Source organism: Giraffa tippelskirchi, chromosome 8 (genome assembly GCF_054371585.1).
Source record: "Giraffa tippelskirchi isolate mGirTip1 chromosome 8, T2T-mGirTip1v1.2.pri, whole genome shotgun sequence".
In the NCBI taxonomy this organism is placed as follows: domain Eukaryota; kingdom Metazoa; phylum Chordata; class Mammalia; order Artiodactyla; family Giraffidae; genus Giraffa; species Giraffa tippelskirchi.
In genome coordinates this window covers 19014220-19032244 of record NC_137282.1, presented here as the reverse complement: position 1 = coordinate 19032244, position 18025 = coordinate 19014220, and the positions used below count along the sequence as shown (strand labels likewise).

Below are 18025 nucleotides of genomic sequence, written 5' to 3'. Positions count from 1 at the left end.
ACTCCTGCTACTTAAGTACCTTAAATGGAAAAGAAAATTAAGCAGGGTTATGAACCCACCAATACCAATTTCCACCCTCCCATTCATTCACTCCCTGATTCCAAGGCAGACTGCTGTCCCTTAGGGTTGGTTTATCTGGTGACTAGCATTAGTAAAAGCTCACTGTAAAAACCCAGTTTAGCTACTGATGGGCCCTAATGTTTGCCTGCCTGGTGTTCTTTCTGGGGAACTTGTGGTTTCAATTTGATTTTTGAACAACTCACTGTTTCCATTTGATCTAAAAGCACCTTCCCAACAAGCAGCCCCACCCTTGAATTACGATTCAGCTCTCTTATGCTGCTTCTACCCTTCTGCTGTCTTTACCTCCTCACCATGAATCCAGTTCTTAAGCTAAGACTAGTAAAATCAGAAACGGCAGAGAATTTGGTAGGGAGATCTAATACCATTAACTAATTTGTCTTACTTAAATAGAACTTGGTAATATAAGCCAAAACATTCTTTTGAGTAAAGCTTGGTAATACAAAGTTTAGGTTCATTGTGCATGTTAAATTAAGCATATTGTGTACATAACATAAACAGGTATATTTTTCCATTTGGAATCTTCCACTTTATAGTTTTATGACCTTGGACTTAATTTTCCTGAACCTCAGTTGACTCATTAGTGATATATGGGTATTAATACCTCCCTACAAGGGTGACTGTTGTTTCGTTTTGGTAAAAATTAAATGAGCTTTTATATATATATATATATATATATATATACATATACACATTGGAAAAGACCTTAATGCTGGGAAGGATTGGGGGCAGGAGGAGAAGGGGACGACAGAGGATGAGGATGGTTGGATGGCATCACCGACTCGATGGACATGGGTTTGGGTAAACTCCAGGAGTTGGTGATGGACAGGGAGGCCTGGCGTGCTGCAATTCATGGGGTCGCAAAGAGTCAGACACGACTGAGTGACTGAACTGAACTGATATATATATATATTTATATGTTGTATAGTACCTTGCATACAAACCATACTTTCTTTAATTACTAGTAAGTATGAATGTTGTAATTTTTTCCATATGTGTCTTTCTAAACTTACATAATATATATTTCTCCTCATTATCTAAATTTTATAGAAGACACGTGTATAATCCCTTTCTAATTTATTTTGATCCACTAGTTCACCATTGAGATGTAAAATGATAATGATAGTGTGCTGGATACTGTAAGAAATACCAGTTTGAAAGTTAATGCAATTACCAAACTTGAAGCTAATCCTGAATCAATTTAGTGGCACCAGTAGTGAAGAAGGAAGAGCAGGACGGAAGCCGTTTGTGAAAGACTATTTGTGAAATACTAAGCTGTATTACTTGGAAGTGAATTGGGTGCTTGAATAGACCTAGAAAATGGTGGTACAATTAAGGAAGTAAGAAAGCTATGTGTTGGCAATGATTTTATGCTTGGAGTTAATATGATAGGAGGAATAGAAGGACATTAAATAAAACTAGTAGTTGGAAACATAGCACTGGAGTATGATAGAGAGTTTAGGATTAGAAATATGTATTGGGAAGCCCTTGACATAATGATCACACACTGTGGGAAGGAGGAAGGTTTAGGGTAGAGAATGTGGAGAGATGAGCTGAGAGTCAAGGAAAGAACCTTTGAGGGTTGCTCATCTTTGTGGAACAGTTGTGGGAAGAGGGGTTTCCCAGGTGGCATAGTGGTAAAGAATCCGCCTGCCACTGCAGGAGACAAAAGAGATGCAGGTTTGATCCCTGCTCGGGAAGATCCCTGAGGAAGGAAATGGCAACCCACTCTTGTATTCTTATCTGAAAAAATTGTGTGGACAGAGGAGCCTGGTGAGCTACATGGGATCACAAAGAGTTGGACAGGACTGAGCATGCACACACACACACAGCTTTTGAAGGAGGTATTCCAAAGGTATAGAGGTAGAAAATTGTATTAGTTAGGGTTTTGGCAATAAATACACACTCAAAGTGGGTAATTTGTGGAATATTTAATAACTTAAATACAAAGGTGTGGGCAAGGTTTAGGAAGTCAACAGGAATGAGGTAGTACCAGCAGCAAGTGGGAGCTATCGTCATCCCTGGGCCTGAAGGAGCACAGAAGGGGGGAGCTAGATAGAGAAGATCACCTGACAGCATCTGTGGCCTTTGATAAAGGGTAGGTCTCATCCACACTCTCATTCCACTCCTTCCCACCAGTCCTCTTGTCAAGACCACCCACTGGCCAAACACAACAAATAGTTAAAGAGAAAAAAGCCATTGCTGTCATCTATACAAGTGATTTTCCCAGGACGCGAAGCAGGGTCAACGATGATATTATGGGTCCAGAGAGGCAAGCAGGCAGTATTCAGCGAAAGGATGGAAGACAGGACTAGTAAGGAAATGCTGGTTATAAGAAAATGGGGTTATTAACCAACTTCTTTGAAAAGCCCACTTTTATAGGAGTAAAAATATGTCTACCAACTCCCTGCTTTACAAAATTGCTGTAAACTCTAAATAAGAGAGACATAAGGATTTTATCTTTTTTTATTATTGTTAATCTACTCTGATATTCTGCATTCTATTGCTACTGCTTTGTCTGCTATCATTATTAAGTAGACCCTAAGCCACAGTTGCATATCATATTGTTAGTACCTAGAAACAAAAGGTTTAATTCAGAAGTTCTTTTTTTCATACTTGAAAGCACTGCTATTTTGTCATTAGTGAGCATCTGTTAAATGTGTGGAACATGAAGAAATTTTTTTGATGTTCATGTCTTAATTTGACAGATTTATTTATACTGAATGTAAGAAGAAATTGTGTCAATAGTAATTGGTGTTTAATGGGCTTATTTCTCACATTGAGAGTGATCAAGAATCTTTGCTCTTTAGAGAAATGTGTTAGCTTATTATAAGGATTTTATTAATTCTCTTTCAGAGGTGGGTTGATAAGCAAATTCTGTCAGCCCAAAAGTGTTAAGTGAAAGTGAAGTCGCTTAGTCATGTCCGACTCTTTGCGACCCCATGGACTGTAGCCCACCAGGCTCTTCCGTCCATGGGATTCTCCAGGCAAGAATACTGAAGTGGATTGCCATTTCCTTCTCCAGGGGATCTTCCCAACCCAGGGATCGAACCAGGTCTCCTGCATTGCAGGCAGACGCTTTAACCTCTGAACCACCGGGGAAGCCCAAAATGTAGATCCCAAGTAGCTTTTATAGTTCAAATAATATCTGAGGTTTGATCATATCAGAATAAAGTCCCAAGGGGCCAGTGTCTCAGAGACATTTTAGTTACCATTCAGTTAGATCGACTGAATATAGATTAGGCAGAAGTAGAAATCTGGCTTATTACTTCTGTGAGATAACCACAGAGTTAATCCCAAAGAAATGACCTGCAGGAGTTAAAGCTGAAATTCACAAAAGATAGAACAATGAATTTGGAAATAACTGTTAGTTTCCTTAGCTGCCGTTCTCTCTGTATATGTCTCTCTCTCTTTCTGAGATTGCATGAGTTTCTTTTCTCTACCAGTCTTGTTCAGCTGCTTCATTCTTCTTTTTATAGACTGTATTTTTCTGTTGTACTTCTCTGTGGCCTGAATATGATCTTCATAGCCCTTACTTTATAAACCTTTGGCTTAGAAATATACCACCTGCAGCTGCCGTCTCTCCCATGTCTCAAAGATGAGAAAGGGAGCGTAAATAAGACTTCAGTTTGTTTAGCACAGCCATGGCATTGGCACCTTGAGTCTAATCAGCTATGCTCCGCAACTTATTTCTCTGACAGTTAGGGCATGTGGGCAGTGTGAGTACCCCTTTAAGAAAGCAAAGAAAATATGTACCATTAGAATATATCTCTTTTCAGAAAACCTGATTGCTTCTTTTAAAATTCCATGTGGATGTTGACGTTTACAAATAATAATACTCAAGTGTGGCTAGTAAACATTAATCTAGTTTCATGTTTCTCAAGTTATATTAAAATTTAACTTCCTAGAAAAATTCTATACTCTGTGATGGATTCATAACACATTAAAGGATTAAAAAAACCTTTGAAAGTAAAATACTGATCACTGTAGCAGAACTCTAGCTAAGAATTAAATTGGTAGTCATTTTGTTTATTTCGTTCCTCATAGGAGATGCTTTGACCTGTGTACATCCTACCATGGGTAACAGTGGCCTGTAATAATCTGTAAAGACTTAAATTATACTTTTACTGCAGATAAAGTGAGTCAGTTATTTTCAGTATTAAACAATTCTGTCAACACAGGCATTTAACTTTTTTTCCTCCAGATTTCTGGGGAAAGAATACATGGTTTTTGGTTAGAGAATGTTTCAGTAGTCTCTGTTCATTATACAGAATGGTATATCGAAAACTGTATCCTTTATCATCAGAAGTTACTAATTTGTCATTCTTTTGAGCCATCCATTTACCAACCATTTTCAAACACCCAGTATACAAGGTATTACACTTATTACTGTGAGGTATATAGGAAGTATGAATTTGATAAATCTTCTTGTCTTAAGGGATTTAAAATCTAAAAATAGTCTCAACTAATACAGTCTACTTGAATATCTGTTATCAGATTGGAAAAGACAGGTAGATTGTTATTCAGAGGAGAGACCAATTACTTCTATTAGTGGTGGCAGGCTGGGGAGAAAATGGAGAAATTTCATGAATAAAATAGAATTTTCACTAGGAATGTCCAGGAATTAGATCTATAGAAATAGTAGTCAATGTAGTTGGCATCCCTTTCTTACCTAGTGAGTGGCTGATTTTTGCTCAGAATACATTTGAGCAAAAATACATTTGAGTCATAATGACTCAATCAGGAAAGCAAAGGAGTTTGTTAGTCACAAGTTATGATTAGTTAGTTCAGTAGATAGAATAATAGGTAGTTAGTTCATGGGGAAATAAGGAAAATCTGAAAAGACATATTGGAGCAAGGTCTTAGGAGTCTCAATTGGAGAGTTTTGGGTTTGTTCTTATAATACTTACAGAACCATTGGAAATTTTTGAATAGGCAGATGGCATGAGCAAATCCTGCTTCAGGAAGATAAACTTCCTAGGGAACTACTTTCTCTTAGAAAACCAATTACAGAAATGTAGACTCAAGATGTGTGTATGATAGTTGGCATAATCATTTAGTAGTATTCAACAAAATTAGTTTCTTAAGACTTTTATTTTAAAAAGTGGGGGGATGATACAGAGATAATGTTTCTTTAAAAAAAAAAAGTGGAAGTGTTAGTTGCTCTGTCGTGTCCAACTCTTTGCAACTTCATAAACTGTAGCCTGCCAGACTCTTCTTCCACGGAATTCTCCAGGCAAGAATGCTGGAGCGGGTTGCCATTCCTTTCACCAGGGGCTCTTCCCGACCCAGGGATTGAACCCGAGCCTCCTGCACTGCAGGCAGATTCTTTACCATCAGAGCCACCAGGGAAGCCCAGTGTTTCTTAACTTCAAGCTGAAAAGTTTCCAGTATGCCTGCTACCTGTTCCCTAAGTTGTAGTTTCTTTCTACCAGGATATAGACCTGTTTCAGATTCCTGTCTTTGTCCCTCTATTGTGGATTTTATTTTTACTATTCTTTGCTTTTAATTTCAAAGTGCCCTGATTTGAACAGAAAAAAATAGCTAATATAGAGACCATTTTCAACTCTCAGATTACTTGAAATCAGATTGGGACATCATCACATGTTCGTAGTTAATGTAAAATTGTGTGAGTTCACATTCCTAAGTACAGAAATGTCACAGAATAATTCATGATGAATTACCACCTGAGTGACGTGGACAAAGATAGCTTAAGCTTAGACAGGAGGTGAACTCAACCTCACAGTTAGCTGTTAAGACTAGGCTGTTCACACTGACTAGAATTTGGAGAGAGTCCCCTTACCATTTGCTTATAGTCTGCTTACTGGTTTCCAAAACAGTGTTTGGTATTTTTTAGTCATAACTTTATGTCCTATACATTTCCGGCCACATATCATTACAGTACTCAATCATTCTTTTTAGGAAAATCTTAAAAGTATAGTCTCTGCTTTTAAACAGCTTACAGTATATTAAAACATATAGTATCGGGCACAGAGTCTAATATTGGTAAGTGCTTAGTAAATGTAGTTGTGTCCCTTCCTTATACTAGTGAGTGGTGATTTGTGCTCAGTATGTCACTCCGTGAGCTCCTGCCCCAGAGTGAGTAAGAAATGGGAGAAGTGAATCTGCGGTTTGCTGTGTTGCACTCAGTTCCACCACGCATATTTATAGGGGTGACCACTTCTTACACAGTGTGTAGTTAATGTTTAAAAATACTCTCTGTACTTCATCTGGTGTTTAGTTGATTTGCCCAGACACTGGAAGTGAAACTGGCTGATGTTGGATTTACTGAGAAACTATCTCTGTCTCTACCACTGCATTGTTAAGGTATCTTCAAGGATAATCTTGACGAAAGGCAAATTTTTTACCTTTTGCAATGACTTTAGAAACTAGCACCTCCAGAAAATAGGGCTTCAGTGTAACTTAACAATGTTGGAGCATAGCAAGCCTATCAGATTGTGATGAGAAAATATCTCAGAAGGGGAGGTGATGAAAAACTAAATGACAGATGGTCTTAATGACATGTGGAGGGATTCAAGTTTATGTGAAGGCACTAAATAGCCCCTGGGTTTGAGCTGAGGAGTAACTTGGTAAGATCTGTATTTTAGACTAGTAGTTCTCAGACCATGTTCCCATGATTTGATGAACTGGATTTAGGATTTCCATCACTATAGTTAAATTGGTGTCTTTTGCAAATTCCAGGAAAATGTTAATGATTAGAATGTTCTCAGTTTTAAGTTTTTCTCCTCTGATAAGGATGTAACAGAAATAGTTCATAGAAAAATTCAAGTTTAGTTTGACCACTTGTGTTTCCCATCAGTACATGCTAATGACTGTGCTTTTATGTTGTCTATGTATAAACAGTCATTTTTCTGCTGGCGAATAAGATATAATTAAATTTGTCAGTATTTCATGGTGAATCTTATGAAACACTGTTAAGAATTTATTTGAACCCTTGCCTGAAGGGCAAGTAAACCCTTGGCTTTACTTACAACAATCAAAGACTGGAGACAGGAAGACCAATTGTCTTAAATCCTCTCTTATTCTTGTGTTTGGTGGGGGTACACAAGTGTTTTGAATAGCATGTATTTGAGAATTTTCTATGTACCATTAATAGGAGCTTTCTAGACACAGAAAACATATGCAATACAGTCCATATTTCAGTAATCTTAATTTTGCTTGGTAAACAAACACTATCCCAGTGTTCTAATTTCTAAAATAGTGCTGGATTGACACAGGTGTTCAGAAAGGAAGTAATCAAGGTTTAAAGTAATCAAGGAAGACTTCTTAGAAAAGGTGAGACTTGCCATGGATCTCGTAATCCAGAAAGGCAGAACGAAGGGCTTCTCCGAGAGAAGCATCGTCTACAATGAATATGGACTTTGGTCTGACTAGAGTAGTCTTTACTGGGACATTCCAGAAAACAGGTTAAGACTAGTTAGTTTTGATCAAATTATAAACATGATCCCAAAGTTTAACATTGTTTCAACAGTCTTAAAAGTAACCATTCTTTCATTATAATTTTTCAAAGTTTAAAAAATGGAACTTTTGAATTTTCAAATCAAGTTTTTGGTTAAATGTGTTTGTAAAGCAATTAGGTCATTCTATTATAATCATTTACTAAAATTAGAAAAGAAATATAATTAATTACTTTATCTTTACTTACTTACTCTGTTGTCTTTACATTCTGGGAACAAGTTTGGTAGAACCCATTCATCCAAAAGTATTTAATGTGCATCTTTGCTGTGGCAGGCAGCGAACCTCAGACAAGAGTCCCAGCCCTTGGGGACCTTACAGAGACCTCGAGTTGTCAAGGAGAGTGGCAACGAATGGAGGATGGACAGGAAGACAGTCATTCAGGGAAGAGATGGGTATATTATAATTTTCAATAAGATGGTCAGAAAAGGGCAGCTAAGAAGATGGTATTTCTTTAGAATCAGCACGCAAGAATTCATGAATAGTTTATGAATAGTCTTGTATTTTTCATAAAAGTTGACAGTTGATTTTTCTCAATTTATTTACTAGGGTGTAAAGGGAAACAAAATAGTTGCTCAGTCCCATGTGCCCCCTTCAATGATTTTTCAGATGAATGCACTGGACACCCTTGGTCAGACCGCTTTGCATAGAGCTGCCCTTGCTGGTCATCTGCAGACATGCCGCCTGCTACTGAGTTACGGCTCTGATCCCTCCATCATCTCCTTACAAGGCTTTACAGCAGCACAGATGGGGAACGAGGCCGTGCAGCAGATTCTGAGTGGTAAGTTCACACAGATAGACGTTGCTTTCTGTTCTTCCTCTTCCAGGTCTGCCCACTGATAGGCAGACTTTGTGCCCCTTGTTTTAAGGGGCTCTTTGGAACGTTTTCTTGGCCTGAAAATTTTTCCTGCCTTTCTTTGCTTACAGTTTAGCCTGTGGCCCTGCCCATCAACAGTCTCCTTTTTGTAATTCTTAAACTTCAAACATTCCAAATTTTTCTCTTATACTTGTACTAAGAACCATTTAATAGTGAATTTTTGGTTAGTGTCTGCAAGTTGGAACTATAAATCAGGCAAACATATAGCTATTACATCAGAATTTCTCATAATATTATATATAGTTTTTGGAGGTAATTGATAAAATGGGGAGGAAAGGATTGAATAAATTAAGCAGATTGCTCCAGCAATGCTTTTAAAATGTCTTCTAAATGAATATAGTTAGAATATATGGCTGCTAGTAAAAGATAAAATTAAATACTAAATCACAAATAAAAATTTTTTTTATTATTTTGACAATTCGTAAAAATTTATTAGTAAGATAAAACATTATATGGGTCATTAAATGCCTAATTTAGTATGTGCCAGAACATTTTAGTTTAAGTCTTCATATTTTTTATTGATCAGGAAGGATAATACAAATAATAGAATTTGGTGGTCAAGTCTTGCCCTCATAAAGGTTTTTTTAAATGAGAATTCTTTTTTTTATTTAGAAGACAATATAATTTTTTAAACTAATATTTCTGCAAAAAATTTGTATGTGTGTAGACCATATACTGGCTGAACTTTTCAGTTGTACCTATATTTACTAATCTAATTCCAGGTTATGTCTGTAATGACTCCTGAAAGAATACATCAGTTACATAGAATGTATAGTAAATTATTGGGGTTCTGTTCTGGGCAGTATTTTAAAGGTTTATTTAACAACCCCTGTTAATACCAGGTTTGAGATCCACTTTTAGAAACCGGCACTTTCATCTCACAAGCCTATAGTTACCAACAGTATACAATAGTAAAGCTTTAATTGTAAACTCTGACAGCATTTATTTAACATCTCTCTTTCCATTTACCAAATAATTTTCCCTCCTTTGCTACTCTGTGGTTCCTTAAAAACCAGCAGTAATCTTCCCTTGTCTTTTATGCAGAAAGTACACCTATACGCACTTCTGATGTTGACTATCGACTCTTAGAAGCATCTAAAGCTGGAGACTTGGAAACTGTGAAGGTATGTCAATGCTTTAATGTCTTGGGTAGCTCTTTGAAACCTTTGCTTACCAATTCATTTTAAGCTTGTAAGTGAAACAACTCAAATCCAAACAATAAAAGGGATGAGCAGAGTGGACTCATAAAGAGAGATCTTTATGAACAATTTCCTAGTATGTGCCTTTCATTAAATCACTTTTTAGTCACTTTACTTCTGGTTATATATGAATGCTCTTTTTATTTCTTTCTACTTTTTAAAATTAAAGTGTTATTTTGGACCACACATAAATTTGCAAGTTAGTGTAAGCCCAGGTAATAGTGCAATAAAGTTTGAAACAGTGTTCTTGACCTTTTCCAAGAGAGTCTCACGTTTGCTCTAGGAAAGCATCCTTATGATCTTGCAGTTGGGAAGTATTTTTTGATTCTACAGTTTATGTATTAATGTAGCCACAGACTCACTTGTTATGAAAAGATACAATCTGACCAAATGATGATGGCTCTTTAGGTTATAGAGTCTCTCCCTTATGCCCAGACTTCCTTCTGTTGTGTAAAAAAAACTGTACCACCTGAAAAGTCCTGTGTTTGCCCTACCAGCCCCTCCTCAGTATATCCATAGGTAACTTCAGGTTCTGAGTTTTTATATTATAACAGCTCACTACAGTGGCAGGAGCAACAACCAGACTGTCAAATACATGGAAAGCCCTTGACATCAGACCTTGTAGCCTAGAAAATATCACTTTTTCTCTGCTTTTTTTACCTTTCTTCTTTTCATTACCTCTCTTCATGTCACTTCCCTAAATTTGGGATAATTAAATAAGTAAGAACTGATTAAATGATTAAATAAGTAAGCAATGGCAGAAAGATCGCAAGATTAAAAATCGGGAAAACAGGGTTTGAGTTTTTATTCTACCCGTTACCACTCTAGGACATAGGATGTCACTTAACCTCTCAGAGCCTTGGTTTATATATATGTAAAATGGAGATGATGATTAACTTCTCAAGTAGATAATAATTCTCTCACTGAAAACAAAATGAAATTTTTTATAAATTATTACTCAGATATTTGTATTGTCATCCATCTGTGACCACCAATGATGCAGCCTCCCCAGCCCAACTTTGCTTCCACTGCTTTGTAAGCAGACAGAGTTGAGCTTGTGCTAAGATAATAATGTTCAAAAGGAAAACGAACAGGTAACAGGAGATTTGGAGGACACAGCTGAAGGATATAGAAGGCCAAAAACTAGTATGGTCAGAATCAGTTTGACTTGTAGACCAAAATATCCCATTGAAGATCAGGTAAAACATTGTTGATTACTTGGCTCTGCTCTGATGGATCAAAGGGCCAGAGGGGTGGCCCAGACAGAATGAATGTAATTTTTCCAGAGCCTTCTTGTTGCCATGTCAAAGCAGGCAAGAATTTTCTGCAGTCAGCCAGGGTTAATCTTACTTGAGCAAAGAGTGGCTAAGAGCGTGCTGGTACAAGCAGACAGGCTCTCACAGGGAAGAAAGCCTTGTAACAATGAAAGGAAGGCACCATTTGCCTTGGAAATGCTTGCTTTATTATGTTTCCTTCTTTTTGATTAGGATTTTGGCCAGGAAATGTTGAAAAAGGTGAAATTGCTGTGCAAATGTAAGAATATTTGTAGACACTGTAAAGCAAAACATCTTTCTGATTTTAAAACGTCACTTGTATTATCTAATCAAAGAAATATTCATTAGAAAATTACAACTTATCCAAGGTGCCTGCAGTATTTTGGTGCAAGATCCTTAAATAAATACTAATGTTCTTTTTGTGTTTGTGTGTGTGTATGTCAATAAAGCAACTTTGCAGCCCTCAGAATGTGAATTGCAGAGATTTAGAGGGCCGGCATTCCACGCCCTTACACTTCGCGGCAGGCTACAACCGTGTGTCTGTCGTGGAGTATCTCCTCCACCATGGTGCCGATGTCCATGCCAAAGACAAAGGGTATGTGTTAGAATATCACTGTGTGGCATTCATTTTCTTGATACTTTAAAAAAAGAAAAGAAAAAAAAATTTTTTTCATGATAGATTTTTTCCCTTGTTAAAAAAGTAATGTGTTTTTTTTATTTAAAGCTTAAAGCATAATGCGTAAAACTTTGGTGTTGTAGAGTAGCTAAGTCATGTCCAACTCTTTGCGACCCCGTGGACCGTAGCCCACCAGGCTCCTCTGTCCGTAGGATTTCCCAGGCAAAAATACTGGAGTGGGTTGCCATTTCCTTCTCCAAGGCATCTTCTCTGGCCCATGGATCAAACCCACATCTCCTGCATTAACAGGCAGATATATTTTTACTGCTGAGCCACCTGGGAATCCGCCAAAATTAAAACTTTATGAAAATGTGTAGAAAGTGAAAAGTCCTTCTCATTCCACCTCCTAGAGATCACAACATCAAAATTTTGTTGTAATTGTCTGGAGTTTTGAAGCACATGTACCAGTGTGTGTGCTGTTGTGGTAGGGCTTGTTTTTAGCATAAATGAAGATGTCATCCCACACACTCTGCTTTACAGTTTGCCTTTTTTATAATAGTATATCTTGAATGTCTTTCTATATCAGTACTAAATAGTTCATTTCATCCTTTTAATGACTATATATAGTGTTTTATTGTATTATGTAAATATGTTTATATAGTTTATAGTTTATTGTTCATCCCTCCTTTTGCTATTAAAAATGTATAGTCTCCTCCAAAAAGAAGCCATCCATCCCAGAGTCATCCATATTAATAGAAACATAATTTCATTTTTACTAATTCAGATATTCTCTATTTTTGGATTAGCTTATGAAACTATTTCAGTTTATCTAGACAGGGTTTAAAGCAGCCATGGAAGACATTTAGAAAAGCACGAAGGAAGTTTTAACTGAAATGAGCTTCCATATCCTGAGTTAATTTCATATCATCTCAAAATATAAATAAGCACCTTCCTGTGCAGTTACATTGCTAAGAAATAAACCACACAACTTAGACGTCAGTTGGGCTTCCTTGGTTGCCCAGACAGTGAAGAATCTCCCTGCAATGCAAGAGACACGGTTTGACCCTGGGTTGAGAAGATCCACTGGGGAAGAGAATGGCAACTCACTCCAGTCTTCTTGCCTGGAGAATTCCACGGACAGAAAAGGACTATAGTCCTTGGGATCACAAAGAGTCGGACCTGACTGAGTAACTACCACTTTCACTTTCACTAGATTTCGGTTAACCATTTTGCATTTATTTCTCTTTTAAAAGAAAGACATCAGACATGAATATTTAATATTAATCACTATCTCTTTCAAAGTATTATAGTTTGTTAGAGAGGAGCCAACATTTGTTTCTATTGCCCCATTTTAGCACTTCGTATTTTTGGTCTCAAAACATTAAAAACAAAAACAAAGAAACCTGATCTCTAAGCAAAAAGGTACTAACTTGATACCTTGTGTCTGCTATGTACTAAGTGCAACTTAAACTTATCTTTTGAGGCACCCTCCTTTTTTATGGGGACATCTTTTTGTCCTTTTAGAAGGCCAGCTGCCTTGTAATCAGAACTTAAAAGAGTCATCACAGAATAGTTTGCACATCTGACTAGAGTTCTTGGTTGATACCATTATTTTCATTACTGAATACTGACTCTTACCTTCAAGATCAGAGAATTATTTTTCTTAAGGGAGAATTATTTTATTATATGTATCATTTTACCACACAGGCTTATTGTATGTCTTTAAAAATAATTTTCTTTGGTTTAGTGGCTTGGTGCCCCTTCATAATGCTTGTTCATACGGACACTACGAAGTAGCTGAGCTCTTGGTAAGACATGGGGCTTCCGTCAATGTGGCGGACTTATGGAAATTTACCCCTCTACATGAAGCAGCAGCTAAAGGAAAATATGAAATCTGCAAGCTCCTTTTAAAAGTATGTACTTTTAAAAATTATAAAATATAAGGTAATTATATTTATTATTTGGTTAGGATGTAAAATGACATCAAGGTAAATTATTCTGTAATACAGTGCAGTAAGTGCTGTAGAGACGGCTTCCGTTTTCTGTTCTAGGGGGATGTTTTAAGTGTGATATCAATATACTTAGGTAGCTTTGAGTAATGGCTGAAGTGCCTTTCTGAACTGATTTGATTATGTTGAGTTCATCACAATTCAACAAGGTAGGTTTTGAAAAGAGTTGAATTAGCTTGCATTATTTATCTGTGACTGACAGATTTAATATCAGAAGACATTTATATAAGAAGAAATGTGTTTTTCCATCATTTGATATTTTTTTCTTGCTAGCTATTTTTATTATTGTTAACAAACTCATCTCTAACTATTAAGCATTAATTAAACATTAAAAGATATAAAATTAAAAGATGTGAAAAATGACTGGACATGTATTTATATCATTTCCTCTCTCTTTTTTTTAAACTAGAGAGAAACTTGTCTTAGTTCAATATAAAATTCTTCTCCTACCACTTTTATGGGATCAGATATGTTCATATGAGTTTAAAGAATAACACTATATTTGATACTCATTTTTATTGTCACTGATTAAGTAAGAAATAACTTCTAGGTCACTGTGAATTCACTGTCTAGGTTGGTTATTCCAGATTTCCCCAGTGGGCCAATAACATCTGTGTCAGGCCTGTAAATAAAGATTCTTGACTTTTATTTACTTTATTTCATAAGTATAAATGATTAAACATATAAAATCAAGTTAATCTACCTGATTTCACCATAGGTGCTCAGACTTAAAACAGAAATATTTTTAAATTACCAAACTTTCTTTTTACTGATTCTGTTTGGAATTGAATATTCATACTTTTTCCACCTGTGTCTTCCTCTTCTCATTTCATCAGCACTGAGTATCTTTATATATTAATAATTAAGATTTGATTAACATTAATATCCAGGCCATCATTAAAAGGAAAAGCGGTTTCCAAAGACAGCATGGAGTCTGAGACAGTATATGCTACAAAAGTAAAAGACATTTGACACCTTTCCCTCTCACCATCACAGGTGATCCTGAAGCATGAGGCTTTGATTGGGAAGTAGTTAGAAAGCTGATTCAATATGTTGCTAAGTAGGAAATTTGCAAGAAAAACCAAATGTTGCCTCTGTTTTTCACAATGCACATAGAATAGGTATTTTTCTTTGGAGGAGTGAAAGTGTAGTTAAAAATAAAGAAACAAAGCATAACAAAGATGCTACAGAAAACACAAACACCATTTGGTTATTTTGTAGCATGGAGCAGATCCCACTAAAAAAAACAGAGATGGAAATACACCCTTAGATTTGGTAAAAGAAGGAGACACAGATATTCAGGACTTGCTGAGAGGAGATGCTGCTTTGTTGGATGCTGCTAAGAAGGGCTGCCTGGCAAGAGTGCAAAAGCTGTGTACCCCAGAAAATATCAACTGCAGAGATACCCAGGGCAGAAACTCAACCCCTCTGCATCTGGCAGGTAAGCATCACCAGCACTTCCAAGGCTTATGTCCTTTCTTGGATACAGTTCACCAGAAGAGGAAAGAAATGCTGAGCAGGAAGAGTGCTACTCAGTAAAATGCTTCATTGACATAATTTTATATAATTTTTATTATAAATTTTATAAATTTTTTATTCTTAATCATGCCTAACTAGTTTTTAAAGCAAAAAGTATTAAAAACCCAATATTTTCTAGTCCTTATCATTTATGTACATTTTTTTTCCGTAAGCTGACATGTTTGCCATTTTTTCATTCTAACAGCAGGCTACAATAACCTGGAAGTAGCTGAGTATCTTCTAGAGCACGGAGCAGATGTTAATGCCCAAGACAAAGGTGGTTTAATACCTCTTCACAATGCGGCATCCTATGGGGTGAGCATGCTAAAGTCTAGAAAACTTCACCGATACTTACTACTTTATTAAATACATACCATGCATGAAATAACCAACAGATAACCTCACCAACAGCATAATTTAGTACAATTTTAATCTTACTATTTAAAGTTTCTCTAGCATTCTCTGTTAGGCTTAACTATCTTTTGCCCAAAGACTGTATTTTTTTTCAGCTTTTTGGACTCTTCACCTTATGTAGCACAATAATAGGTATTTAATGCCTGCTCAGCTAATATTTATTGATACAGATAATGAATCTTAACTGTACCTTATGTAGATTTTATAAACTCTAAAAGCCCGCAGTTTCCTCTGTAAGCATGGAAATTATGCTTGCTTATGTTTATCATCAGCATCTTAGAAATATTCAAGTAAACAGTTGAGTGATTGCTATATATGGTTTCATACAGTTCAGATGACTAGCTGAAACCCCACTGTGAAAGTCAAAATTTATTCTTTCAAAGCCTTGTAACTGTAATCATCCGCTGAAAGAGAGAAAGGGATGTATTCTAACCTTGATATTTGTTGGACTGCCTGCCTGGAAGTCACCAGGGCCCACTTTAGGTCTGATGACTCACACAGGAAGAAGATGAACGCTCTTGTGCTTGTCTGTTGAGCCACTTAATCCCTATTTGACTGTAAAAATGCCCAGAGGCCAGAATGTGCATACCAGGGGTTCTCATAAATGGAGTCATTATTGGTGAGGACAGTTTCTAGATTTGAATAAACCTGACAGTCTATAAGTAAAAACTAATCCCATGATTTCCGTATTCTTGTACTCTCTCCTTCCTTGCCCTTTATGATGAGCATATCCACATCTTCTCATGCCCCCTCTCAGTGAGCAGTATTTCAGGGAGATGACATGTCCTGAGTTGAAACACGCTTCAGGAAAGCAACAAACCAGTTTCAGGTTGGACAGATAGGAAAGAAAATATTACTTCCGAGGGTGTGCTTGACCAGCTCAATATCAGTATTAAATAGACACAGATTAACTGACTTCAGTAGTGGGCGATGACTGGTATTCTGGGGGTAAAATAACTTTGTGAGATAGCTGAAATGACATAAAGTTACTTAAGCTGTTATTTATTGTTCATTTTTCTTTGATACATATTTTACCTTTTTCCTCTGAGAAATCAGTCAGCTCTCTGTGTCTTTGCGCCTTTTTATTTAGCAAGAACTTACCACGTCAGTGTTTCCAAGTGGAGAAACAAACACAGAGTTTAAGAAGTTTGAATAAAAGTTAAAGGTTTAGTGAGAATACATATTAATGGTAATGTGCATTATCCTGCTTAGTGTTTTTATATTATAATGCCTTATATTATCTTTAATATACATTTATACATGACCACTAATATTTTTGCTCTTTAGTAGATATAAGGAAGGCATTGATATTTATTTAACACACAGCATGTATTTTGTATTTTTTATAAGAGTAAATCAATTTACTGAATTTTCTTTCTCAACTTTTTCATTTTTTAGTGCTTTCTCTAAAATGTATAATATGATGTTAGGGGAATTGCATGACATTATTGTAAAATTAAATTGCTCTAACTGGAGCCCAAGCACGTTTCTCTTCTCCTGCTTTCCAACTTTCTAAAATTAAATTAGGGCCCTTGCACTGTTTTTATGTCACATTTGTCATTTAAAGCATGTTGTGTTGCAGCTGAATTTTGAAACCATATTAAATTGACTCCTGGAAACATTCCAGCAGAGTTCAGTTCCTTTTCTAGACCTTCCAGTACAATACTTTGCTCAGTCCTGTTGTATAGGACTGAGCTGTAGCTATTTATTGCATTCATCAGCCTTAAATTTCAGTCATAATTTTTGCCCCAGTCGTGTGGCTATTTAAAAGACTTATTTAAGAGTTGTGTTTTTAAGACTAAAAAACACTATTTTTTAGTGTTTTAGTGTATAGTACTATACAAGTACTATATTACATGCATAGTAATATGCTTCCTGTGTTTGCATTTCCAGATGTTTGTCAGCAGATTTAACAAGCATGTAGTTGGTTTCTCCAAGCATGAACTACAGATTTTATATAAAGAAAGTTTAATAACATATACCATCTATATAATTCATTTTATCCTCACACACAGCTTTCCTTGCACTGCCTTAATTTTGGAGACCTATACAAATCCGCCTACCTGACTATATTATTTTATCAATACAAATGTGTGTGTTAGTTGCTCAGTCATGTTTGACTCTTTGCAACCCCATGGACTGTAGCCCACCAGGCTCTTCTGTCCATGGGGATTCTCCAGGCAAGAATGCTGGAGTGAGTTGCCATGCCCTCCTCCAGGGGATCTTCCCAACTCAGGGATCAAACCCAGGTCTCCCACATTGTAGGCAGATTCTTTACTGTCTGAGCCAGTAGAATAAAATTAATCATCAGGAACATATTTAAATACCCTGTAACCTTACTGGGGAGAAGCTTGAAATTACTCCATGCTTTTGGATTAATTGAATAAAAATAGCTATTCTTTTCAACATATATCCTTTGAATAAGGGAAATAAATTACTGGGGTTTGTTTTAAGTGATTTTGATAGTACTACCAATGTTACCTCTTTCTATCTTTTGTGTTAGAATCAATTTCATAATTATGCCATATCATTCATAATCCCCAGAAGGTCCAAAACATGGTCTG

General features: G+C 36.3%; 1 protein-coding gene across 2 annotated transcripts in view; it reads left to right on the top strand.

The window, feature by feature from the left end:
• Positions 1-18025, top strand: part of TNKS (tankyrase) — a 154687-nt gene that overhangs the window by 113592 nt on the left and 23070 nt on the right. For both annotated transcript variants that reach the window (XM_081520916.1, XM_081520915.1), the window contains 6 exons: positions 8164-8335; positions 9476-9555; positions 11354-11499; positions 13268-13433; positions 14751-14970; positions 15253-15362. In XM_081520916.1, the coding sequence (XP_081377042.1) occupies positions 8164-8335; positions 9476-9555; positions 11354-11499; positions 13268-13433; positions 14751-14970; positions 15253-15362 (894 nt within the window). The remainder of the gene's footprint in view (positions 1-8163; positions 8336-9475; positions 9556-11353; positions 11500-13267; positions 13434-14750; positions 14971-15252; positions 15363-18025) is intronic.